Raw genomic sequence first — 26,886 nt, 5'->3', positions numbered from 1 at the left:
TGCCCTTCTCTCTGTTGTCAGAGACCAGGGTATTGCGGTATTTCCTTATTTGGACGATATCTTGGTACTTGCTCAGTCTTTACATTCTGCAGAATCTCATACGAATCAACTTGTGTTGTTTCTTCAAAGACATGGTTGGAGGATCAATTTACCAAAGAGTTCTTTGATTTCTCAGAAAAAGGTAACCTTTTTTGGGCTTTCAAATAGATTCAGTGTCCATGACTTTGTCTCTAACAGAAAAGAGACGTCTGAAGTTGGTTTCAGCTTGTCGAAACCTTCAGTCTCAGTCATTCCCTTAGGTAGCTTTTTGCATGGAAATTCTAGGTCTCATTACTGCTGCATCGGACGCGATCTCATTTGCTCGTTTTCACATGAGACCTCTTCAGCTTTGTATGCTGAACCAGTGGTGCAGGGATTATACAAGGATATCACAAATAATATCCTTAAATCCCAATGTTCGATCTTCTCTGACTTGGTGGTTGGATCACCATCGTTTAATTCAAGGGGCCTCTTTTGTTCGTCCAACCTGGACTGTGATCTCAACAGATGCGAGTCTTTCAGGTTGGGGAGCTGTATGGGGATCTCTGACAGCGCAGGGGGTTTGGGAATCTCAGGAGGCGAGATTACCAATCAACATTTTGGAACTCCGTGCGATTTTCAGAGCTCTCCAGTTCTGGCCTCTTCTGAAGAGAGAATCGATTATTTGTTTTCAGACAGACAATGTCACATCTGTGGCATACATCAATCATCAAGGAGGGACTCACAGTCCTCAAGCTATGAAAGAAGTATCTTGGATACTTGTATGGGCGGAATCCAGCTCCTGTCTAATTTCTGCGGTTCACATCCCAGGTGTAGACAATTGGGAAGTGGATTATCTCAGTCGCCAGACGTTATATCCGGGCGAATGGTCTCTTCACCCAGATGTATTTCTTCAGATTGTTCAAATCTGGGGACTTCCAGAAATAGATCTGATGGCCTCTCATCTAAACAAAAAACTTCCCAGGTATCTGTCCATATCCAGGGATCCTCAGGCGGAAGCAGTGGACGCGTTGTCGCTTCCTTGGAATTACCATCCTGCCTATATCTTTCTGCCTCTAGTTCTTCTTCCAAGAGTGATCTCCAAAATTCTAATGGAACGTTCGTTTGTACTGCTGGTGGCTCCAGCTTGGCCTCACAGGTTTTGGTATGCGGATCTCATTCGGATGGCCAGTTTCCAACCTTGGACTCTTCCGTTAAGACCAGACCTTCTATCTCAAGGCCCTTTTTTCCATCAGGATCTCAAATCATTAAATTTGAAGGTATGGAAATTGAACGCTTGATTCTTAGTCATAGAGGTTTCTCTGACTCAGTAATTAATACTATATTAAAGGCTCGTAAATCTGTGTCTCGGAAGATTTATTATCGAGTCTGGAAGACTTACATTCCTTGGTGTTCTTCTCATAAGTTCTCCTGGCATTCTTTTAGAATTCCTAGAATTTTACAGTTTCTTCAGGATGGTTTGGATAAAGGTTTATCTGCAAGTTCTTTGAAAGGACAAATCTCTGCTCTTTCTGTTCTTTTTCACAGAAAGATTGCTAATCTTCCTGATATTCATTGTTTTGTACAGGCTTTGGTTCGTATCAAGCCAGTCATTAAGTCAATCTCTCCTCCTTGGAGTCTTAATTTGGTTCTGAGGGCTTTACAGGCTCCTCCGTTTGAACCTATGCATTCTCTGGATATTAAATTACTTTCTTGGAAAGTTTTGTTCCTTTTGGCTATCTTTTCTGCTAGAAGAGTTTCTGAGTTATCTGCTCTTTCTTATGAATCTCCTTTTCTGATTTTTCATCAGGATAAGGCAGTGTTGCGGACTTCATTTCAATTTTTACCTAAGGTTGTGAATTCTAACAACATTAGTAGAGAAATTGTTGTCCCTTCATTGTGCCCTAATCCTAAGAATTCAAAGGAGAGATCTTTACATTCTTTGAATGTAGTAAGAGCTTTGAAATATTATGTTGAAGATACTAAAGATTTTAGAAAGACTTCTAGTCTATTTGTTATATTTTCTGGTTCCAGGAAAGGTCAGAAAGCTTCTGCCATTTCTTTGGCGTCTTGGTTAAAGTCTTTGATTCATCATGCTTATGTGGAGTCGGGTAAATCCCCGCCTCAAAGGATTATGGCTCATTCTACTAGGTCAGTTTCTACTTCCTGGGCTTTTAGGAATGAAGCTTCTGTTGATCAGATTTGCAAAGCAGCAACTTGGTCTTCTTTGCATACTTTTACTAAATTCTACCATTTTTATGTGTTTTCTCTTCTTCTGAAGCAGTTTTTGGTAGAAAAGTACTTCAGGCAGCTGTTTCAGTTTGATTCTTCTGCTTATGATTTCAGTTTTTTTCATTATTTAGATTAAAACTTTTTGATTTGGGTTGTGGATTATTTTTTCAGCGGAATTGGCTGTCTTTATTTTATCCCTCCCTCTCTAGTGACTCTTGCGTGGAAGTTCCACATCTTGGGTATCTACTATCCCATACGTCACTAGCTCCATGAGACCCACCCTTTTTGTGGTGGTTATGATTTTTTTGTATAAAGCAAAATTATTCCAATTCCTTATTTTGATGCTTTCAATCCTTTCTTATCACCCCACTTCTTGGCTATTCGTTAAACTGAATTGTGGGTGTGGTGTATTTTTAGGCATTTTGAGGTTTGGGAAACTTTGCCCCTCCTGGTAGGAATGTATATCCCATACGTCACTAGCTCATGGACTCTTGCTAATATGAAAGAAATGAATTTATCAGGTAAGTTCTTACATAAATTATGTTTTTTGTGGTTTTGATTTTTTGTATAAAGCACATTCGGCTAGATTACGAGTCTTGCGTTAGCCTTATAAAGCAGCGTTGAGAGGTCCCAATGCTGCTTTTTTCCTAACGCTGGTATTACGAGTCTTGCAGGTACAGGTGTACCGCTCACTTTTTTGGCCAGACTCGACAATACCGCAAATCCACTTACGTCAATTGCGTATCCTTCTTTTTTCAATGGGATTTGCCTAACGCTGGTTTTATGGGCTAACGCTGTAGTATAAAACTCTTAACTAAACTGCTAAAAAGTACACTAACACTCATAAACTACCTATTAACCCCTAAACCGAGACCACGCCACATCACAAACACTAAATAAAGTTTTTTTAACCCCTAATCTGCCAAACCGAACATTGCCGCCACTATAATAAATATATTAACCCCTAAACCACCGCACTCCTGCATCGCAAACACTAGTTAAATATTATTAACCCCTAATCTGCCTGCCCTAACATCGCTGACACCTACCTACATTTATTAACCCCTAATCTGATGCCCTCAACGTCGCTGCCACTATATTAAAGTTATTAACCCCTAATTCTAAGTCTAACCCTAAACCTAACACCCCCCTAACTTAAATATAATTTAAATAAATCTAAATAAAAAACTACAATTAAATAAATGATACCTATTTAAAACTATATACTTACCTATAAAATAAACCCTAAGCTAGCTACAATATAACTAATAGTTACATTGTATCTATCTTAAGGTTTATTTTTATTTTACAGGCAAATTTGTATTTATTTTAACTAGGTACAATAGTTATTAAATAGTTATTAACTATTTAATAGCTAACTAGTTAAAATAAAGACACATTTACCTGTAAAATAAAACCTAACCTATGTTACAATTACACCTAACACTACACTATAATGAAATAAATTCCCTAAACTAACTACAATTAAATACAATTAAATAGAATTATCTAAAGTACGGAAAAAAAAACACTAAATTACAGAAACTAATAAAATAATTACAAGTTTTTTAAACTAATTACACCTAATCTAATCCCACTAATAAAATAAAAAAGCCCCCCAAAATAATAAAAAGCTCTACCCTATACTAAATTACAAATAGCCCTTAAAAGGGCCTGTTGCGGGGCATTGCCCCAAAGTAATCAGCTCTTTTTCCTGAAAAAAAAGTACAACCCCCCCCCAACATTAAAACCCACCACCCACACACCCAACCCTACTCTAAAACTCACCCAATACCCCTTAATAAAACCTAACACTAACCCCTTGAAGATCACCCTACCTTGAGATGTCTTCACCCAGTCGGGCCAAGTCCTCAACGAAGCCGGGCGATGTGGTCCTCCAGACGGGCAGAAGTCTTCATCCAAGCCGGCCAGAAGCGGTCCTCCAGATGGGCAGAAGTCTTCATCCAGGCGGCATCTTCTATCTTCATCCATCTGGCACGGAGCAGCTCCATCTTCAACACATCCGATGCGGAGCATCCTCTTCCCTCAATGTCCAAATGAAGAATGAAGGTTCCTTCAAATGACGTCATCCAAGATGGCGTCCCTTGAATTCTGATTGGCTGATAGAATTCTATCAGCCAATTGGAATTAAGGTAGAAAAAATCCTATTGGCTGATGCAATCAGCCAATAGGATTGAGCTTGCATTCTATTGGCTGATCCAATCATCCAATAGAATGCCAGCTCAATCCTATTGGCTGATTGCATCAGCCAATAGGATTTTTTCTACCTTAATTCCGATTGGCTGATAGAATTCTATCAGCCAATCGGAATTCAAGGGACGCCATCTTGGATGACGTCATTTAAAGGAACCTTCATTCTTCATTTGGACGTCGATGGAAGAGGATGCTCCGCATCTGATGTCTTGAAGATGGAACTGCTCTGTGCTGGATGGATGAAGATAGAAGATGCCGCCTAGATGAAGACTTCTGCCAGTCTGGAGGACCACTTCGCCCGGCTTCGTTGAGGACTTTGGCCCAGCTGGGTGAAGACATCTCAAGGTAGGGTGATCTTCAAGGGGTTAGTGTTAGGTTTTATTGAAGGGTATTGGGTGGGTTTTAGAGTGGGGTTGGGTGTGTGGGTGGTGGGTTTTAATGTTGGGGGGGTATTGTACTTTTCTTTCAGGTAAAAGAGCTGATTACTTTGGGGCAATGCCCCGCAAAAGGCTCTTTTGAGGGCTATTTGTAATTTAGTATAGGGAAGGGCTTTTTATTATTTTGGGGGGCTTTTTTATTTTATCAGTGGGATTAGATTAGGTGTAATTAGTTTAAAAAAACTTGTAATTATTTTTAATTTTCTGTAATTTAGTGGGGGTTTTTTCGTACTCTAGATAATTTTATTTAATTGTAGTTAGTTTAGGGAATTAATTTAATTATAGTGTAGTGTTAGGTGTAATTGTAACTTAGGTTACGTTTTATTTTACTGGTTAATTTGTCTTTATTTTAACTAGGTAGCTATTAAATAGTTAATAACTATTTAATAACTATTCTACCTAGTTAAAATAAATACAAAGTTTCCTGTAAAATAAAAATAAATCCTAAAATAGCTACAATGTAACTTTGAATTATATTGTAGCTAGCTTAGGGTTTATTTTATAGGTAAGTATTTAGTTTTAAATAGGAATCATTTGTTTAATTGTAGTTTTTTATTTAGATTTATTTAAATTATATTTAAGTTAGGGGGGTGTTAGGGTTAGACTTAGATTTAGGGGTTATTAACTTTAATATAGTGGCGTTGACGTTGGGGGCGGCAGATTAGGGGTTAATAAGTGTAGGTAGGTTGCGGCGACATTGGGGGTGGCAGAGTAGGGGTTAATACATATAATGTAGGTGGCGGCGGTGTCTGGAGCGGCAGATTAGAGGTTAATAATATAATGCAGGTGTCTGCGATGTCGGGGGCGGCAGATTAGGGGTTAATAAGTGTAATATTAGGGGTGTTTAGACTCGGGGTTCATGTTAGGGTATTAGGTGTAGACATAAATTTTCTTTCCCCATAGGAATCAATAGGGCTGCGTTAGGAGCTTTACTCTGCTTTTTTGCAGGTGTTAGGTTTTTTTTCAGCTGGCTCTCCCCCATTGATTCCTATGGGAAGATCGTGCATGAGCACGTTTTGCCAGCTCACCGCTACCGTAAGCAGCGCTGGTATTGAGATCAGATGTGGAGCTAAATTTTGCTCTACGCTAACTTTTTTGCGGCTAACGCCGGGTTTCTAAAAACCCGTAATACCAGCGTTGTCTGTAGGTGAGCGGTGAGGGAAAACTGTGCGTTAGCACCGCACAGCCTTACCGACAAAACTCGTAATCTAGGTGAAAGCTGTTCCTCTTTTGTATGCTTTTTACTCCTTTTTTTTTTTTTTTAAATAACACCTTGCTACTTGGCTATACGTTAAACTGATGTATGAGTGAGGTAGGAGGTGTATTTATAGGCATTTTGAGTTTTGGGAAACTTTGCCCCCTCCTGGTAGGAATGTATATCTCATATGTCACTAGCTCATGGACTCCTGCCACTATGAAAGAAATGAATTTATCAGGTAAGTTCTTACATAAATTGTTATTTTGTAAACATTTACACCTTCTCAAAGTTTTTTCTTGCAATTTAAAATACTCAAAATAACTAATTACATATGCATATGAAAATAACAGTAAATTAAAGGTATTTGCATTGCATTGAAAACAGTGTCATTTGATTTGTATTAGATGTAATATTAGTTTTAACATATGCTGGGGTCTCCCTCTGTACTTTGTCCTCATTTGCAAATTTTTACCTAACAGATAATTCTCATTATTTATATGAGAGACATCTCACCACTCGCAGGGACAGCCCCTTTTTTTCATAGAATTCCATGAGGACTGCCCCTGCGAGTGTGGAAAATCACCTCTAAACCGAAGAATTCTATAGAATTAGCTCCGTAGTGAGAGTTGAGAGGACTTCATGGACACCAGAGAAACACACCTGTCAAGCCCACTCTCTGAAATCGCAAGTCTTATTTCACATGGAAACAATACAAAATACAATGCTATTTGAAAGGTATACATTGAAATATACAAAGCATGATCATAATTTGTTAAATATACACAGAAACATTTATTCATACAAATCACAGTCATAAATACATTGTTATAAAATCTAAATGCATTAAAACATAAAATAGAAAGCAAAAAGTTTAAATGTAATATAACTTAAAAGACACAATCTGATTTCTCAAGTAAATTAAAATACAAAACACACATTTGTATTGTGCTGGTCTCTCATTCACATCTGGAAATGCAGGAAACATCCAGATCTCATAGTGTTGATGAATATTAAATTATTAGATAATCTTGCATGAGAAAACATTTTCAGAGAATCAGGCCCATAGTGTTGACCTTCACAAAGTATTATGGGGTGGCACCAATGTGAACTATTTCAGTAAAGTGAAAAAAAACTATAGACTAATATCTACTATCTACTAACTTTCTCTCACTCTACCTGTAGCATCATCATTAGTCTACAAAGAAACTGCTGTCTTTCAGTAACTTAAATTATTTATTCCAAATGGATTCCTCTGTTTTCTAACATCTTTACCCTCTCCTGCCCAGACCTTGTGGTCTTGCAATACAATTCTGTGCTCAAATTAATATTTTATAATCCAGCACCCTCTACAATTTGCTATTATATACTTAACAACAACCACAACACACCAAACAGACCCACTATCTCTAAAGATGTTCAAAGGCTGCTGAATGTCAGTGAAGAAAACCATCCACCTATGCAAATATCCACCATTACAAATGTATCCTCTGACCAAACAAATCTATTTATCAACCATCATTTCAACTCATTTGTCCAATCCCAGATGACTGCTTTCCACCTTTTGCTCCCTCTCCTGTCTGCCTGTACACACCCACTACCAAACCCCCGCCCCAAATCACTTTAGAAATAAAAGTGATACAATTAGAAGCAACCTCTCTCCCTCAGTCTGCCCTTCTACCCACTTAATCTACCAATCAAACACTCTTACTTACACTCTTACTTCTTAAAGGACCAGTCAACACAGTAGATTTGCATAATCAACAAATGCAAGATAACAAGACAATCCAATAGCACTTAGTCTTAACTTCAAATGAGTAGTAGATTTTTTCTGACAATTTTAAAAGTTATGTCTTTTTCCACCCCCCCACTGTGCCATGTGACAGCCATCAGCCAATCACAAATGCATAAACATACCATGTGACATCCATCAGCCAATCACAAATGCATACACGCTTATTCTGTGAATTTTTGCACATGCTTAGTAGGAGCTGGTGACTCAAAAAGTTTAAATATAACAAGACTGTGCACATTTTGTTAATGGAAGTAAATTGGAAAGTTGTTTAAAATTGCATGCTCTATCTGAATAAGGAAGTTTAATTTTGACTTGAGTGTCCCTTTAACACACAACCTGTGCCCCTATTCTCCTATTCTTCCCTCTTTGCTTAACCTGAGACATAACTCATCTTTTTAACCTGCCACTCTCACCATTGGCATATTTCCTGATGCTAATCACATTAATCCTAAAAAGCACTCTCTCAATTCCACCACTCCCTGTAATTATTGGCTGGTCTCTCAGCTAATGCTTCATTTTGTCATCTCCATTCTGTTTTCTGCCATAAACACTCTTAATAAAGTAACCAATGATCTGCAACTACTACTTAATTGTTCTTCTAGATCCATCTGACAATTGACACAGTTGACCATTCTCTCCTCTCAAAGATGTCCCATTCTTTTGGCATCTGAGTCACCACTCTCCTTTGCCTATCTCAGCCTTGGGTTCCTTGCTCTTCTTAATATATACATCATCTTTTGGAAACATATCTTCCTTTCATTTCCTTTACCAACTCTTCTTCTTTTGTTATCTCTCCCTCTTTACTCAACCAGGTCACCAGCTTTCTCTTTGCAATTTTCTCTTTATTTGAAAGAAAGACTGCCATTTCAAATGAGGTGTTTCATGTTCTTGTAATATTCAAGCAATCTCTATAAAATGTGCTGTTTACTCTGAGGGGCATTTAAGGAGTCTCTATATTCACCCTGTTTCTGATAGAGGTACAAGTAACCCCTCATTTGAGTGCCCCTAGTATGCAGCTAATCTCTATAGAAAAAAGGCGATGCACTGCCCCTCTAGAAATCACCTGTATGGTTGGGATATATTATAAAGTCTATATATCCCTGTATGACTTAATTTGAGAGATAAGACCCCCCAAATATTAAAAAGGAAATTCTCCTTTTTTTAAATGTTTGGTTCACACCCCCATCTTATTCTCTGGCAGTGACCTTCCTCAAGTACACAATTGTGCAGTGTTTGATGAGGGGGAGGGTGCACTTTTATATCCTCTACCCTGCACCCATTTAAAACAGAGAACAGTTTGAGAGCCTAGTTTACAAAATTGAAATTTAGTTTAACAACTAAAACAGCTTTAGTGTGTGAAATGGCCCCACAGAAAAATGGTTAAAATGTTGTAACTCTTTAATACACTAGCCACTATAGCAGTACTATATCCTAAGCTATAGTGAGGGCAAAATATATTATCCTTGCAGGCAGACAGGTTTCCAAGTAGTGAACCGTTCCTCCTGCAATCGCTATTTGCTATGCTGTATTGCACTGCAAAATGTAACATTGTGAATAGGTTTCTTGTGCATTTCTGCCCCCTGGTCCTGCACAACCAATTGCGCTAGAGCAGGGCATGTCAATCACCCTGACTGAGTGAATGTTGAGGTGATTGATCGCACGACCTCTTAGGTGAGGGAGAGGAAAAGATGCAGTTTTAGCTTCTTAAATATGTGGCGGCAGGCTCACTCATTGTCACCCTGCTCCATATAGCACAGAAAGCTGCAAATACAGCTTCATAAATCTACCCTTAAATCTCCAAAAGCTCTTTTTATGGCTCTTTTTAATAATGATGTCACCCTTGGTCCATCTTGCATCTATATAAGTGTAAGGTATTCACAAATACAATACATGTGAAGGAACAGCATGGGGTGAGGGCGTGTGCACATGCTGTCAGATAAAATGTATAATTTACAAGGCTTTACAAAACATAACTTGATAAAACAATTTATTGTTCAGTTGTTTGTATTTATTTTCAGCTGAAGAAAAACTACAAGTAGCATTTTCCTTGCATTAAACAACATAATACTAGATAAAGTGCATCTTCTCTTGATGGATTCTTAACATCCACTGGTGAAACGGCTTAGGTCCCTTCCTTGACAATTATTTCTCCAAGCGCTCCTATAAATAAATTTGATAAAATGATTATTAGACCATTAAGAAAAATCAGAGTTCAGAACAAAATGTGATATGTGAACTGTAGCATTTACAGGACAAGTTACATAGGAATTGTTATGGGGAAGATTATATTGGGCCCTAGGACTATCTATAGGAAAGGGTTATATGGAGGCATTTCATCATGCTCAATTAGGACTTTTAGGAAGAAGTCACCTGCAGGAACAGTTGAGTTATATATTTTAAAAAATGAAAATTATATGTCTGAGGGAATGCATGTGCAGCCCACTATCCATCCTTCTACTTTGGGTGCAAGGAGTGCACGCACTACTGGCCTGCAGCTTCTGTCCTATGAAGGTATAAATATATAATCTGATTTCTCCCATGAAAAACCCTTGGGTTTTCATTGCCCTCCCTCTTTCAGACACAGCATATAAGAACAAAGAGAAAAATAATTCTGAATCCTAATATATTCTTAGTAATAGAAAAACCTAGTAGATTTGAATGCAGCTTTTGACAATGAGAGTTGTAAAAAATGTTAAGTATTTTCTGATCCACACGTTTTTTTCTTTTTTTAATTTCATGTATTTTAATTCATAGAAACTTGCTGCAGGTATTTTAATTCATAGAAACTTGTTGAAACCAACAGTTTGATGGCAGATTAGACCTATATTTTGATGACATAGAACCATAGGCCCAACAAGTCTGCCTGCATTTCAATGGGTCTAGATAGACACTTGCTGAATTCTTTGTTTTCAACACAGGTGAAATGTGTTCACAAATAAGCTCTGATTGTAACCTTTCATTTGTTGATGTAGATTAAAATAAACATGCTTTTTGAGATGATAACCTTATACTAACAACACTTCTGTCAGAAAACCTTGACAGGACATGAAATTCATTAATTAATTAAGTTAAATCTCCACAAAATAGTATATTAAAGGGACAGTCAAGTCCAAAATAAACTTTCATGATTAAGATAGGGCATGCAATTTTAAACAACTTTCCAATTTACTTTCATCACCAATTTAGCTTTGTTCTCTTGGTATTCTTAGTTTAAAGCTAAACCTACGTAGGCTCATATGCTAATTTCTTAGACCTTAGACCTTATGCTAATTTCTTAGACCTCTAAGCTGAACGCATTTTGACAGTTTTTCACCACTAGAGGATGTTAGTTCATGTGTGTCATATAGATAACACGCACGTGAAGTTACCTAGGAGTCAGCACTGATTGGCTAAAATGCAAGTGTCAAAAAAACTAAAATAAGGGGGTAGTTTGCAGAGGCATAGATACAAGATAATTACAGAGGTAAAACGTTTATTATTAGAACTTTGTTGGTTATGCAAAACTGGGGGACGGGTAATAAATGGATTATTCTTTTAAAAAGCAAAAATGTTGGTGTTGACTGTCCCTTTAACAATAGTTTGAAAAAACATGCAATATATCTTGCATCATGCTACACAGGGACGGCTTAGATCAATTCACTAACTAATTTACTTTTAGCCATTGTCATTGTTAGCTAATGTAAAAGTCAGAATATTTACTCTTTTATATTGGTAACAAAAATGCTGCAACCACTTTTGACGTTTTTATTTTTTTGCAAGGTACAGTTCCTTGTTATTTTTGGGCCTCATTAAACGAGTGTATGTTTCCCTGTAAATGTGTACTTCATTTCTTTCATGTAATTAGCAAGAGTCCATGAGCTAGTGACGTATGGGATATACATTCCTACCAGGAGGGGCAAAGTTTCCCAAACCTCAAAATGCCTATAAATACACCCCTCACCACACCCACAAATCAGTTTTACAAACTTTGCCTCCCATGGAGGTGGTGAAGTAAGTTTGTGCTAGATTCTACGTTGATATGCGCTTCGCAGCAGGCTGGAGCCCGGTTTTCCTCTCAGAGTGCAGTAAATGTCAGAGGGATGTGAAGAGAGTATTGCCTATTTGAATTCAATAATCTCCTTCTACGGGATCTATTTCATAGGTTCTCTGTTATCGGTCGTAGAGATTCATCTCTTACCTCCCTTTTCAGATTGACAATATACTCTTATATATACCATTACCTCTACTGATTCTCGTTTCAGTACTGGTTTGGCTTTCTACTATATGTAGATGAGTGTCCTGGGGTAAGTAAGTCTTATTTTTTGTGACACTCTAAGCTATGGTTGGGCACTTTTATATAAAAGTTCTAAATATATGTGTTTAAACATTTATTTGCCTTGATTCAGGATGTTCGATATTCCTTATTTCAGACAGTCAGTTTCATTATTTGGGATAATGCATATGAATTAATAAATTTTTCTTACCTCAAAATTTGACTTTTTTTCCTGTGGGCTGTTAGGCTTGCGGGGGCTGAAAATGCTTCATTTTATTGCGTCATTTTTGGCGCAAAAATTTTCTTTGTCATTTCCGGCGTCATACTTGTCGCCGGAAGTTGCGTCATGTTTTTGACGTTTTCGCGCCAAAAATGTCGGCGTCACCGGATGTGGCATCATTTTTGGCGCCAAAAGCATTTAAGCGCCAAATAATGTGGGCGTCTTTTTTGGCGCTAAAAAATATGGGCGTCATTATTGTCTCCACATTATTTAAGTCTAGTTGTTTATTTGCTTCTGGTTGCTAGAAGCTTATTCATTGGCATTTTTTCCCATTCCTGAAACTTTAAGGAATTTGATCAATTTTGCTTTATATGTTGTTTTTTCTATTACATATTGCAAGATGTTTCAGATTGACCCTGAATCAGAAGCTACTTCTGGAAAATCGCTGCCTGATGCTGGATCTACCAAAGTTAAGTGTATTTGCTGTAAGCTTGTGGTAACTGTCCCTCCGGCTGTTGTTTGTGATGAATGTCATGATAAACTTGCTAATGCAGATAATATTTCCTTTAGTAATGTTCAATTACCTGTTGCTGTTCCATCAACATCTAATACTCAGGGTGTTCCTGTTAATATAAGAGATTTTGTTTCTAAATCTATTAGGAAGGCTATGTCTGTTATTCCTTCTTCCAGTAAACGTAAATTTTCCAGATTAATTTTTAAATGAACATCATCATTCTGATTCTGTTTCTGATGATGATTTGTCTGGTTAAGAGGATTCTGTTTCAGAGATTGACACTGATAAATCTTCATATTTATTTAAAATGGAATTTATTCGTTCTTTACTTAAAGAAGTCTTAATTGCATTAGAAATAGAGGAATCTGGTCCTCTTGATACTAAATCTAAACGTTTAAACACAGTTTTTAAACCTCCTGTAGTTATTCCGGAGGTTTTTCCCGTCCCTGATGCTATTTCTGAAGTAATTTCCAGGGAATGGAATAATCTGGGTAATTCATTTACTCCTTCTAAACGGTTTAAGAAATTATATCCTGTGCCATCTGACAGATTAGAGTTTTGGGACAAAATCCCTAAGGTTGATAGGGCTATCTCTACTCTTGCTAAACGTACTACTATTCCTACGGCAGATAGTACTTCCTTTAAGGATCCTTTAGATAGGAAAATTGAATCCTTTCTAAGAAAAGCTTATTTGTGTTCAGGTAATCTTCTTAGGCCTGCTATATCTTTGGCGGATGTTGCTGCAGCTTCAACTTTCTGGTTGGAGGCTTTAGCACAACAAGTAACAGATCATAATACTCATAGCATTGTTAATCTTCTTCAACATGCTAATAACTTTATTTGTGATGCCATCTTTGACATCATTAGGGTTGATGTCAGGTATATGTCTTTAGCTATTTTAGCTAGAAGAGCTTTATGGCTTAAAACTTGGAATGCTGATATGTCTTCTAAGTCAACTTTGCTTTCCCTTTCTTTCCAAGGTAATAAATTGTTTGGTTCACAGTTGGATTCTATTATTTCAACTGTTACTGGGGGAAAGGAACTTTTTTATCTCAGGATAAAAAATCTAAAGGTAAATATAGGGCTGCTAATCGTTTTCGTTCCTTTCGTAACAATAAGGAACAAAAGCCTGATCCTTCCCCTACAGGAACGGTATCAGTTTGGAAACCATCTCCAGTCTGGAATAAATCCAAGCCTTTTAGAAAGCCAAAGCCAGCTCCCAAGTCCACATGAAGGTGCAGCCCTCATTCCAGCCCAGCTGGTAGAGGGCAGATTATGTTTTTTCAAAGAAATTTGGATCAATTCGATTCACAGTCTTTGGATTCAGAACATTGTTTCTCAAGGGTACAGAATATGTTTCAAGATAAGGCCTCCTGCAAGAAGATTTTTTCTTTCTCGCGTTCCAATAAATCCAGTGAAGGCTCAAGCGTTTCTGAAATGTGTTTCAGATCTAGAGTTGGCTGGAGTAATTGTGCCAGTTCCAGTTCTGGAACAGGGTCTGGGGTTTTACTCAAATCTATTCATTGTACCAAAGAACATGGTTGGAGGATCAATTTACCAAAGAGTTCGTTGATTCCTCAGACAAGGGTAACCTTTTTAGGTTTCCAGATAGATTCAGTGTCCATGACTCTGTCGTTGACGGACAAGAGACGTCTGAAATTGGTTTCAGCTAGTCGAAACCTTCAGTCTCAATCATTCCCTTCGGTAGCCTTATGCATGGAAATTCTAGGTCTTATGACTGCTGCATCAGACGCGATCCCCTTTGCTCGTTTTCACATGCGACCTCTTCAGCTCTGTATGCTGAACCAGTGGTGCAGGGATTATACAAAGATATCACAATTAATATCTTTAAAACCGAACGTACGACACTCTCTGACGTGGTGGACAGACCACCATCGTTTAGTTCAGGGGGCTTCTTTTGTTCTTCCGACCTGGACTGTGATCTCAACAGATGCAAGTCTGATAGGTTGGGGAGCTGTATGGGGGTCTCTGACAGCACAGGGGGTTTGGGAATCTCAGGAGGCGAGATTACCAATCAACATTTTGGAACTCCGTGCGATTTTCAGAGCTCTTCAGTCGTGGCCTCTTCTAAAGAGAGAGTCATTCATTTATTTTCAGACGGACAATGTCACAACCGTGGCATATGTCAATCATCAAGGAGGGACTCACAGTCCTCTGGCTATGAAAGAAGTATCTCGAATACTTGTATGGGCGGAATCCAGCTCCTGTCTAATTTCTGCGGTTCACATCCCAGGTATAGACAATTGGGAAGCGGATTTTCTCAGTCGCCAAACATTACATCCGGGCGAATGGTCTCTTCACCCAGAAGTATTTCTTCAGATTGTTCAAATCTGGGGACTTCCAGAAATAGATCTGATGGCTTCTCATGTAAACAAGAAGCTTCCCAGGTATCTGTCCAGATCCAGGGATCCTCAGGCGGAAGCAGTGGATGCATTGTCACTTTCTTGGAAGTATCATCCTGCCTATATCTTTCCCCCTCTAGTTCTTCTTCCAAGAGTGATTTCCAAGATTCTAAAGGAGCGTTCGTTTGTTCTGCTGGTGGCTCCAGCATGGCCTCACAGGTTTTGGTATGCGGATCTTGTTCGGATGGCTACTTGCCAACCGTGGACTCTTCCGTTAAGACCAGACCTTCTATCGCAAGGTCCTTTTTTCCATCAGGATCTCAAATCCTTAAATTTGAAGGTATGGAGATTGAACGCCTGATTCTCAGTCATAGAGGTTTCTCTGACTCTGTAATTAATACTATGTTACAGGCTCGTAAAACTGTATCTAGGAAGATATATTATCGAGTCTGGAAGACTTACATTTCTTGGTGCTCTTCTCATCATTTTTCCTGGCATTCTTTTAGAATTCCTAGAATTTTACAATTTCTTCAGGATGGTCTGGATAAGGGTTTGTCTGCAAGTTCTTTGAAGGGACAAATTTCTGCTCTTTCTGTGTTGTTTCACAGAAAGATTGCTAATCTTCCTGATATTCATTGTTTTGTTCAGGCTTTGGTTATCAAACCTGTCATTAAGCCAATCTCTCCTCCTTGGAGTTTGAATTTGGTTCTGGGGGCTTTACAAGCTCCTCCGTTTGAACCTATGCATTCTCTGGACATTAAATTACTTTCTTGGAAAGTCTTGTTCCTTTTGGCCATCTCTTCTGCTAGAAGAGTTTCAGAGTTATCTGCTCTTTCTTGTGAATCTCCTTTTCTGATTTTTCATCAGGATAAGGTGGTGTTGCGAACTTTATTTAAATTTTTACCTAAAGTTGTGAACTCTAACAACATTAGTAGAGAAATTGTGGTTCCTTCATTGTGTCCTAATCCTAAGAATTCTAAGGAAAGATCGTTGCATTCAATGGATGTAGTTAGAGCTTTGAAATATTATGTTGAAGCTACTAAGGATTTCCGAAAGACTTCTAGTCTATTTGTTATCTTTTCCGGTTCTAGGAAAGGTCAGAAGGCTTCTGCCATTTCTTTGGCATCTTGGTTAAAATCTTTGATTCATTATGCTTATGTCAAGTCGGGTAAAACTCCGCCTCAAAGAATTACAGCTCATTCTACTAGGTCAGTTTCTACTTGCTGGGCGTTTAGGAATGAAGCTTCGGTTGATCAGATTTGCAAAGCAGCCACTTGGTCTTCTTTGCATACTTTTACTAAATTCTACCATTTTGATGTGTTTTCTTCTTCTGAAGCAGTTTTTGGTAGAAAAGTACTTCAGGCAGCTGTTTCAGTTTGATTCTTCTGCTTATAATTTCAGTTTTTTTCTTTATAAGATTTAAACTTTATTTTGGGGTGTGGATTATTTTTTCAGCGGAATTGGCTGTCTTTATTTTATCCCTCCCTCTCTGGTGACTCTTGCATGGAAGCTCCACATCTTGGGTATTTATTATCCCATACGTCACTAGCTCATGGACTCTTGCTAATTACATGAAAGAAAACATAATTTATGTAAGAACTTACCTGATAAATTCATTTCTTTCATATTTTTTTTTTGTAATTTTAATTTTTATTCAAACATTGGAGAATGTACAACAGAAGAGATTACATAGTCAATAGTCAATTTTGTTACATGTTACAGTTTACATTCCGTAGTCTCATTAAATTATAAATATTCCATTTCCGTTTTATTTTCTAATCATAAGCTTCCTTTGTCGACATATAAAAAAAAACACTTTACATTACTTCCATGAATATATATGTATAAGTAATTAGGGAAAGAGAAGAGAAAAAAAAAAATAAGAAGTTTTCCATTAGCAGGCTTCTCTATATGTCTAAAATAATTCTTCTACAACTCCAATATTTTATTTTCTAAGCTAATCTAAGCAGGATTAGGGTTGTTGCCCTATCCTTAAACAATATGTCCATACGCATACATAAAGATTCGGATCATCCTAGTGATTGACATAATGCTAACAAGAGAGTACCAGAATCGGCACTTGAGAGTGGCCACAGAAAAAGGAAAGAAAAAAAAAAAAAAAAAAAAAAAGGAATAAAGAAAGACAGTACAGAAGACTCATTTCCTCACCTCTCTCTACCCCTCTCCCCCCTCCCCTCCCTCTCGTTTATATCTGGCTCCTCTGCAAAATATAGTCCACGTATTTACATGTAAGAAAGGGATCTAAGAATTTAGCTTGTGTATTTGTATCATAGGTTTTTATAAAACTATACCATTTGATACAGTATTTCTTGATACATGACTCAGAGCCAGCAGAACAATCAAATTGTTCCATTATAGCTTGTTTCATCATCAGATATGTTAAATTGTGTATTGAAGGGGCTTTTTTATCTTTCCATCCTTTAAGTATCAGATATCTACCACCTAATATAATACAATTAATAAAGCGCGCATTTTTTTGGCTTCTATTGTCATAGTCAACCAAAAAAAATATATGTCTTTTTTCCAATTTGACAGTAACTTTTAGTATTTTGCTTAGCCAATAGCTTGTCTTGGCCCAGAATTGGTATATTTTGGGACACATCCAAAACATATGCATTAAATCGGCATTACTACTTGCGCATCTGGGACATACATATTCGGTATTATGAAACCATTTACTTAAAGTAGCCGGTGTGATATAGCTTCTATTAATCAGTTTAAAGTGGCTTTCTCTCCAACTCGCTGCCAAGGTAGCATTTTCTGCTTTCTGTATACTTCTACTAATATCTTCTATTTGTATATCTTGAAACTCTGATGACCAGATATGGGCCAATCGCCTGCGGTTCTCCTCACCTGTCTGTTCCAGTATCACTTTGAGCCAATATTTTGAGGAGTGGATACCAGCTTGATATAAGATTATTCCAGAGTGTATTTTAGGGTTTACCCAACTCTGATTTGGTCTCCTGATTATTGAGTTATACCAATATCGTATTTGCAAATAAGCATAGAAGTCTCGGTTAGATAGGTCATATTGCTGCCTAAGCTCTGAAAACTTTTGTATATTAGGGCCAGCAGATTCTTTAAATTGGTAAATATACTTTAAGCCCCTATTGGCCCAATTTTTAAACAACTTATTATTAATTCCGGCAACAAAATACGGATTCCCTACTATTGGTAGGTAATTGGAGACCGTATAATCAGTTTTAAGCCAGCCACATATACCGTGCCAGGCTTTAAGAATACTACATATAGTCATATATTTTTTTGCCTTGGCTGGCAAATTTCTTACATGGCAATGTAATAATGCTTGTAAATTATATGGGGCTACTATATGTTCTTCCGCCTCCAAAGAAGCGATGTAGCTGCCATGGGTGAGCCAGTCTAGAGCTACTTTCCCTAGACAAATACTATTATATATCTTAAGTGAAGGGAGTGATAGACCCCCCATATTTTTAGCTTGCATTAGTGTATTCAGTGCAATTTTATTGCGTCCCTTGCCCCATAAAAAAAGTCTAAAATTTTTGTATACGTTTTCAATATCCTTTTTGGGCATCAGAGCTGGTATATTATGCATAAGATATAGAAACTTAGGTATCAATATCATTTTAATTAAGTTTACTTTGGCAGTGAGTGAGAGTGGTAGTTTAGCCCAACTTTCCAGATCTCGCTTGATTTTATTAGTTAGTGGCGTATAGTTTATTTTATACCATAATTCGGGATCGCTACATATATTTATACCCAGATATGTAAATTGTGTATTAACTTCTTTGAATGGGGTTTGCATAGTTCGCTTCACACTTTGCAATATCCAGAAAAGCTCTGATTTTGCTATATTAATCCGATATCCGGAGAACGAACCGAATTGATGTATAATCTCTAATACTTTACCCATTTCTAAGTTAACATCTTTAATATATAGAAGTAAGTCATCCGCATAAAGTGACAATATGAATTTCTGCTTTCCTAATGATATTCCTTCTAAGCGCTCTCTAAGCTTAATTGCTAGTGGCTCGATTGCCAAGTTAAACAGTAATGGGGATATTGGGCATCCTTGTCTTGTCCCTTTTGCTAGATCAAAGTTATTCGTTCTGTTACCGTTAATTATTAGGGCCGATGATGCTTTAGAATATATCGATTTAATACATTCAACAAATTGATACTTAAACCCAAACCGTCCCAGCGTGCCAAACAAGTGATCCCAGATTATTGAATCAAATGCTTTTTGTGCATCAATTGATAATATAGCAGAGTTCCGTAATGTCCTATATTCCTTACTATTTTTTGGTAGATTTGTACAGAAGTCTAATAATAGGAAAATTTTACGTAAATTGGCTGACGGGTTACGATTAGGCATAAATCCCGTTTGATCTATATTTACCAGAGGAGAGATAACCTTTTTCAATCTTTTAGCCAGAATACTAGTGAATATTTTATAATCGGCGTTCAATAGGGAGATAGGTCTATACGAGTCTATGAGTTCAGGATCTTTGCCTTTCTTATGTATCATTGTGATTAAAGATTCTGAGAAAGATCTCGAAGGAACCTCTCCCTTGATAAGATAGGAATTGAAGAGATTCCTCAAACTGGGAGCAATTTGAGCTTTCAATATTTTATAAAATTCCCCAGGTAATAGGTCCGGCCCTGCTGCCTTATTCATTTTTATATTATCAATCGCCTCCATTACTTCTGTAAGAGATATTGGTATATTTAAAGTTTCTAAATTTTCTATACCTAGTTGTGGTAGGCGAATATCCTGCCAAAAACTATCCTTGTTTGACACATTTATTTCTGGGTTAGAGTATAATTTTTTAAAGAATTTAAAAAATTCCTCCTGTATCTTGGCCGGATCTGTTATATATTTATCATTAATTTTAATCCTCTTGATGACATTTTTTGTGCTCTGTATCTTAACACAGCCAAGAGTTTTCCGATTTTATCCCCAAAGCGATAGAATTTCGCTCTGAGTCTAAGATCCTTAATATTATTTTTTTGTTCTGTTATTATTGCCCATTCCGCTCTTGCTTTTATATATCTGTCCCAATTTTCTTTTGTAGGCGAGCCAATATAGGCGTTATATCTATTTTTTAAATAACTTGAGCACTGATTTTCTTTCCGATTTGCATCTTTCCTAGCATTAATAGCGTATTTTCTGATTTCCCCCCTTAGGACAGCTTTAGCTGTTTCCCAAAAGGTTTCCTCTTTGTAATTATCTGCTGGATTATTTAGTTTATATACATGCCATTGCTGCATTATCCAATTCTTAAATTTAACATTGGATGTAAGATATATTGGAAACTTGTAGCTTCTGGCTGTATCGTATATCCGTTCCCCCCAAAGCATCTTAAGCGAGATTATAGCGTGGTCTGATATTGTAAAGTCTCCAATCTCTAATTCTGGTTTTAAGCCTAATACAGCTGTTGATACTAAGAAAAAGTCAATTCTAGACAGTGATTTATACTTTTTAGCTTGACATGTATATGCTCGTGTGGTGGGATTATACAGACGCCACGCATCAGTTAAATTAAGATCTTTACAGAATTTCTTAAGCACTTTATTTGACGTTCTATTTTCCATCTCCTTATTTGCGGTTTTCAATCTATCTAAGTTATTAAATGTCATGTTAAAGTCACCTGCTATTATCATAGTGAAGTCTAGAAATTGATATAACATTTCTTAAATCTAACCAAAATATTTGATCATTTTTATTTGGGCCATATACATTACAGATTACAAATATTCTATCCTTAACTCGAATTTTAATTATTATATATCTTTCTTTAATATCGACCTCTTTTAATAGAATTTGATATTCCAAATTTTGATGCAATAGAATTGCCACTCCCCTTTTCCTAGATGTACATGGTGTGGCTATTACTTCTTGGACCCAGTTTACCTTTAATTTATCACTTTCAGCTTTGGTGAGGTGCGTCTCTTGGATTAGCGCTATATCTGCTTTACTTTTTTTAATATCAGCAAGTAAACGCTTCCTCTTTATTGGGCTGGTTATTCCGCCCACATTCCATGATATTATTTTAGTATTAGCCATACCTAAAGCTTAATTCTATATCCCTGAACAAGAGTGGGAGAGAAGAGGAGGAGGGAGGGGGGACAAAAGAGAGAGGGAGAGAAAAAAAAAAAAAAAAAAAAAAAAAAAAGGGAGAAAAAGTAAAATAACCAGACTAAAATTTTTATATAAAACCATTTTTCAGTGGCTCCCGCCGCCATTCTTTTTTAAAAATTCTGATACCTCCTGACTGGATCTGAGAAAGCTAATTTTATCTTCTGCAATGATCTTAATATTCGCAGGGTATACCATTCTAGCTAAGAAGCCTTCCTGTATCAATTTTGTGCAATATGGAGCCATTTCTCTCCTTTTAAGCATAGTCTGGGCCGAGAAATCTTGAAAAATTAAAACCTTATTTTTTGCTATTTCCAGATTATTAACTCCTCTATAGGCTCTAAGAATGCTTACTTTATCTTGAAAATTCAAGAACTTAATCATTATTGGTCTCCTATATGTTCCATTTTCTGATTACTTTTGAGTAACCTGTTCTATGTGCCCTCTCTATTGGTATAACTCTATCCTGTGTGTTTATTCCCAAAGACTCTGGTAAAGTAGTAGATGCAAACTTCATCAAATCCTGAAAATCTATTGACTCGGGTACTCCTATAACCCTCAGGTTGTTCCTACGTGACCTGTCTTCGAGTTCCTCAATCTTCCTCTGCATGTCTGCAATTTGCTCGCTATGTGTTTGTACACTCTGTTCCTGTGTGACCAGTGTATCCTCTAATGTTGAGATCCTATTTTCTGCCTCTATAATTCTTGATATGAACTGTTTGGTTTCTATTGTTAATGCTGCCACATCTTGTCTGATTTTATCGAATTGGGGTAGCAACAGATTTGCTACTTGCTTTGATATTTCATTTATATCTGCAGGGTTGATACCTGTACTTACTGTTTCTGTCCTAATCTCTGCGCTATTCTCTACACTATTCCTCATTGTTGCCCTTTTATCTCTATTTCTAGCAGGCATTCCAGGTGATTTATTAGATAAAAATCTATCCATATGTGACTATGAAAATCAGTGAAAAAAAGAGAAAAGTGAAATAGGAAAAAAGGTGTGAATATATATATGTGTGTGTAGTGATGTATACTTTGAAATTGTGTCTCAAAGATAGAGATAGAGAAAAAAGAGAAGTGTCATTAATATGAGATACTTTTTTTTTTTTTTTTTTTTTTTTTTTTTTTTTTAATAGAAAAGTGCAATGGTGCATTATATAAAAAAAAACGATGTGAGTGTTTGTGCACAGTATTTAACAATGCCCTGCAAGGTTCATAGCATTTTTGAGGTGTCTAGACATAACCTTCAGTTATTATTTTCCACACAGTGATTGATTAGGGTTCTTATGTATATATGTATAGATATTTACATTTACCCCTATTTATATGCTATAGGCACAGTTTAATTCTAGCTCTATCAACAACACCCCTACAGCAGTATAGCACTTATGCACAGCTAAGATATAGCCTCTTACTCATAGTGACAGACATTTAGAGCTTAGATAGTTACATATCATTCTAATTTATAACAAGAACCTATGTGCAACATATTCCACAGTTTTCTCTTTACATAGCCTTCAGCTATTATTTTCCACACAGTGATTGGTTAGGATTCTTATGTATATATGTATAGTTATTTACGTTTACCCCTATACATGCACCTGTACATCTATACACCACACATATATAGGTTTCTGTAATACATGCTAGATTCAGATAACCTCCTCTATTAGTATTTATATGCTATAGGCACAGTTTTATTCTAGCAGTATAGAACTTATACACAGCTAAGTTATAGCCTCTTACTCATAATAGCTAACATTTCGTGCTTAGATAGTCACATAGCATTCTAAATATGACATGAACCTATATGCAATATTAAACAAATTCCAGAATTTTTCCACTTTACAAGGTCTTCCTCATAAGGGTCCCAGGTTGGATTTTGGTTTCTTTTTATAGCACCCTTTCCCCTTGTTAGGGTTAAAATCCAATATCCTTTAATCCAATATTCATATCAGGCCCTGATGCTAATAGGTTAGAGTGTCTTATGTCTCAAGTTTGAGGCTCCTTTGGGCTCCGTATTACCCCAGTGATGAATGTTAATGTTATTTTATTCTGTTAATGCCTTTTCTATCGTGTCTCCCTGCTTCTGGAGCTGTTTATCAATAGAGGGATAATGAACACCAAAAGGACAGTTATGTAGCTTCTCTTAATGCCTCTTATGTATGCAGGGGCAGCACAGCCTTTTCCAAGTATTTAACAAAAAAAAAACAAGGCGACTAAGGAATGAGTCAGTGAGCCAACACAGGTAGTTCTCAATTTCCCAGAAAGTGTCTCTTTTTTTTTTTTCTCTCAAGCCCTCTTATTTCCTAGGGCCCCATAGATGTCCCATACAAAAAGTCAGCTTGATGTATTTTATATGGTATGGCCCTACTTATATCAGGGTACCTTCTCACCTCCACCAGCTCTGATCCAGTCCTGCTACCGGCTGCTACACCTATCCCGTAGGCTGTCCCCCCTCCAGCTGATTCCTCCGCAAGAGGGAAAGGACTGCCTAAGCGGTGTCCACGGTGTGTCCTGGAGCGGTGTCTCTGCCTCCTGGCGTAGGGCCAAATACCAGCTGTTATGCGGCCTCCACGCCTCCGGTCCGTATGCGATGGGCTACCGTGAGTATTCTCACTCGCGGTTCTTTAATGTGGGCTTCAGGACCAACAAGTGTCCTTGCTAGGTGAAGTCTTTCCGGCCTGTCCAGATCCTCTGTGATCCCGGTCTAGGAAACTGTAGCGGTGTTTGTTGGCGCACTCAGCCACGCGCTCCTTCTTCCTCAAGCGCCTCCTCCTCAGCAGCGTGACGCCAAACACCGGAAGCCCCCCCCCCTTTCATATTAGCAAGAGTCCATGAGGCCCACCCTTTTTTGTGGTGGTTATGATTTTTTTGTATAAAGCACAATTTTTCCAATTCCTTATTTTTTATGCTTTCGCACTTTTTTTCTTATCACCCCACTTCTTGGCTATTCGTTAAACTGATTTGTGGGTGTGGTGAGGGGTGTATTTATAGGCATTTTGAGGTTTGGGAAACTTTGCCCCTCCTGGTAGGAATGTATATCCCATACGTCACTAGCTCATGGACTCTTGCTAATATGAAAGAAATGAATTTATCAGGTAAATTCTTACATAAATTATGTTTTTATGTCATGTGACTGTATATTCCAGTGAGTGTCTCAGCGGTTATATGTTACCGAGCACCTGTGAATTTTTATGACTGTGTATAAATGGTCCTAAGGAAACAATAGCAAAGGTTTTCTTTCATGTTTACTTACCAAGCTCCAAGTCCATTAGGATCGTTTACAATTCTTTTTAAGCACCTTATATCATCACCAAGGTACCTTCCCAGTAAATCTGCACAAGTAACAGTAAAATATTAATCACAGACAGCTGAGTGAATCTAGAAGGTTTCACATAAGAGTGGTAATCATTACATCACACCTTTTACTGTTTTCTATATTTTATACTTTTTGCGTTACTTTTTCTTCTAAACATCCCACACCTGATGCTTTAATAAGATCATTACTAAAATCAACATGAAAATATTTAACAAAACTTCAGAGAAGCCTAAAGTGTCTGTGGTATCTGTCTGTGTCATTGCTGTAATGGGATCTGCAGCTTAATGACAGTGGTGGATGTCATTTATTTATCCACCTACCCTAATACTTATTAAAATATTTCATGCTGTTCTGCATTGTACCTTAGCAGGTTATACAATATCTATACAGATCTACAGACACATACATGCTTCATACATTGTGATCCCTACGTTATATGTTGCTTCATTATCTTAAATGCATGTCCTGTGACTGCTCATATAATCCCTTTACATAATCATGCAACAAACAGCTATAAAACTCAGTGAACACACTTTTGATAAACAAACATTCAGCAATTACTATGCTAATTATATTTATGACCACTCAGATAACCACAGCTTACAGCTTCTTTGCAAATGATTCACCGACTGCTCCTAGATTTGTAACATCTCCTATTGCATTTGTAAGTTTCTCCTATAACTTAGCCACTATTTGTTCTTAGAATTATTCCTTTACTTCCCTAAATGTGTGTAATGTGTACAAACAGTGCATGTGTATTACGTACTTCTGCAGGGTACTCCACAGAGGTTCTTGCGTCCTACAGTTCGGCCATCATCACACCACCAATAGCTGTTGATCTGGAAGATCCCATACTCAGAGGGACTTCGGTTTAGGTATTCATCATAGTAACTTGCATAGTGGACTAAGCACACATCTGACAAAGACAAATGCAGTTGAGTAAGAAATGAGAATAGGGTGAAAGTCAAACAGAGAGCTCAAGAATCTATAAGAATATACACAAGAGAGAGACATTAAATAGTTATGCTTTTTATAGGTGAGATAGTAACAAAATCAGTGGAAGAGAGAAACAAATATACGTAAGTGGGATGAAAAGGGAACAGAGAAAAGGAAATGCAGATAAATGTGCTACATAAGAAATAAAAGGAGACACATTGTACAGTAGAGAAGAGAACAAGACATAAAACTGTACTTACAGTCTCCCAGAGTATAGCCTTTTATCCCAACAACACCTCCATTCCTCAGTGCCCTGACCACACTGCATCTATCCATGGCAAAGCTGTTACCAGCAAGGGCTACCAGAACCAGCACTAGGTACATCTGCATCTTGGCAAGACTGTGTTTAACATGTAATTTGCTCTGCTAACATTTATAGCCAAAGGTGAAGCAATTGGCAGAAATCAACAAACATTTTGGCAGCAATAGGTGGGATAAAGCCAGGAACCTGTTTAGAAACAATTCCCCTCAGTAATCAATAAACTGCTGAATAATCAGTATCAGCAAAGTCCTTATTTTGAAGTACAAGTGTTAACAATATCTTACAGTAAGTTTTTTTTTTTAAATTATAACTATTCAGCTGTTCTGTTATCAAATATTTATCTATTTACTGTCCCCTAATCCAGTAAATGCATTTTATAGGACACAAATTATAATTTTATTTATATAAACAATGTTGTCAGGTAGTGTCTGGAGTACTATTTCCACCTAATGCTTTTGCAAATATGCAACATTGTTAAAAGTATTCTTGCAAAATTGCTGCCAGATATAGCTCCTGAGCCTGCTTACCTACTTTTCAACAAAGAACCCATTACCCAAGAGAAAAAGAGTCATGACATAAATATTTTTGTTTCATGCCTCTTTATATGGAGGAATCGTATCGCTACTGCACTAAGAATGGAAAAAAATAATCATTTTGCATTAAGCTCATTCATTATGCCTGTTTTTTTGCATCTTGGGTATTAAAGGGACACAGACAAAATGAATCTCATTATTTAGATAGAGGGCTCTATTTATTAAGCAGCACAGGCTGCTTTGGAGGCCTTGATGAGTTTGCCATCTCACAGGTTCATTAGGGTGTTTGCCAAGCAGGGGGGTAGCTACACAAGAATTTACTTGTGATAATTGTGAGCAGCAGGCGTACAGTCATTGCTGGCCACTCGCCATAAACAAAGGTGGACATGTT

At 37.2% G+C, this 26,886-nt stretch overlaps 1 protein-coding gene across 1 annotated transcript; it reads right to left on the bottom strand.

Annotated features, from left to right (window-relative positions):
- Window positions 1-9,861: 9,861 nt before the first annotated feature.
- Window positions 9,862-26,053, bottom strand: LOC128641973 (lysozyme C). The gene is made up of 4 exons (XM_053694597.1): window positions 25,901-26,053; window positions 25,471-25,620; window positions 24,642-24,720; window positions 9,862-10,051 (listed from the first exon to the last, which is right to left on the bottom strand). Exons 1-4 carry the CDS (start codon window positions 26,028-26,030, stop codon window positions 9,991-9,993), a joined length of 420 nt encoding a protein of 139 aa, XP_053550572.1. The 5' UTR covers window positions 26,031-26,053; the 3' UTR covers window positions 9,862-9,990.
- Between the last annotated feature and the right edge of the window lie 833 nt (window positions 26,054-26,886).

The sequence above is a fragment of the Bombina bombina genome, chromosome 1, assembly GCF_027579735.1.
Source record: "Bombina bombina isolate aBomBom1 chromosome 1, aBomBom1.pri, whole genome shotgun sequence".
NCBI classification, from domain to species: Eukaryota; Metazoa; Chordata; class Amphibia; order Anura; family Bombinatoridae; genus Bombina; species Bombina bombina.
The sequence above is the reverse complement of the archived record's forward strand: the minus strand, read 5'-3'. Positions and strand labels throughout refer to the sequence as shown.

Excerpts from the sequence above, each read along its gene's own strand:
- LOC128641973 (XM_053694597.1), bottom strand. The coding sequence starts at position 26,030 with ATGCAGATGTACCTAGTGCTGGTTCTGGTAGCCCTTGCTGGTAACAGC. Across the intron at positions 24,721-25,470 it reads CTGTGGAGTACCCTGCAGAA|ATTTACTGGGAAGGTACCTT; the intron begins GTACGTAATACA and ends TTACTTGTGCAG. Across the intron at positions 10,052-24,641 it reads CCTAATGGACTTGGAGCTTG|GAGCGCTTGGAGAAATAATT; the intron begins GTAAGTAAACAT and ends ATTTATTTATAG.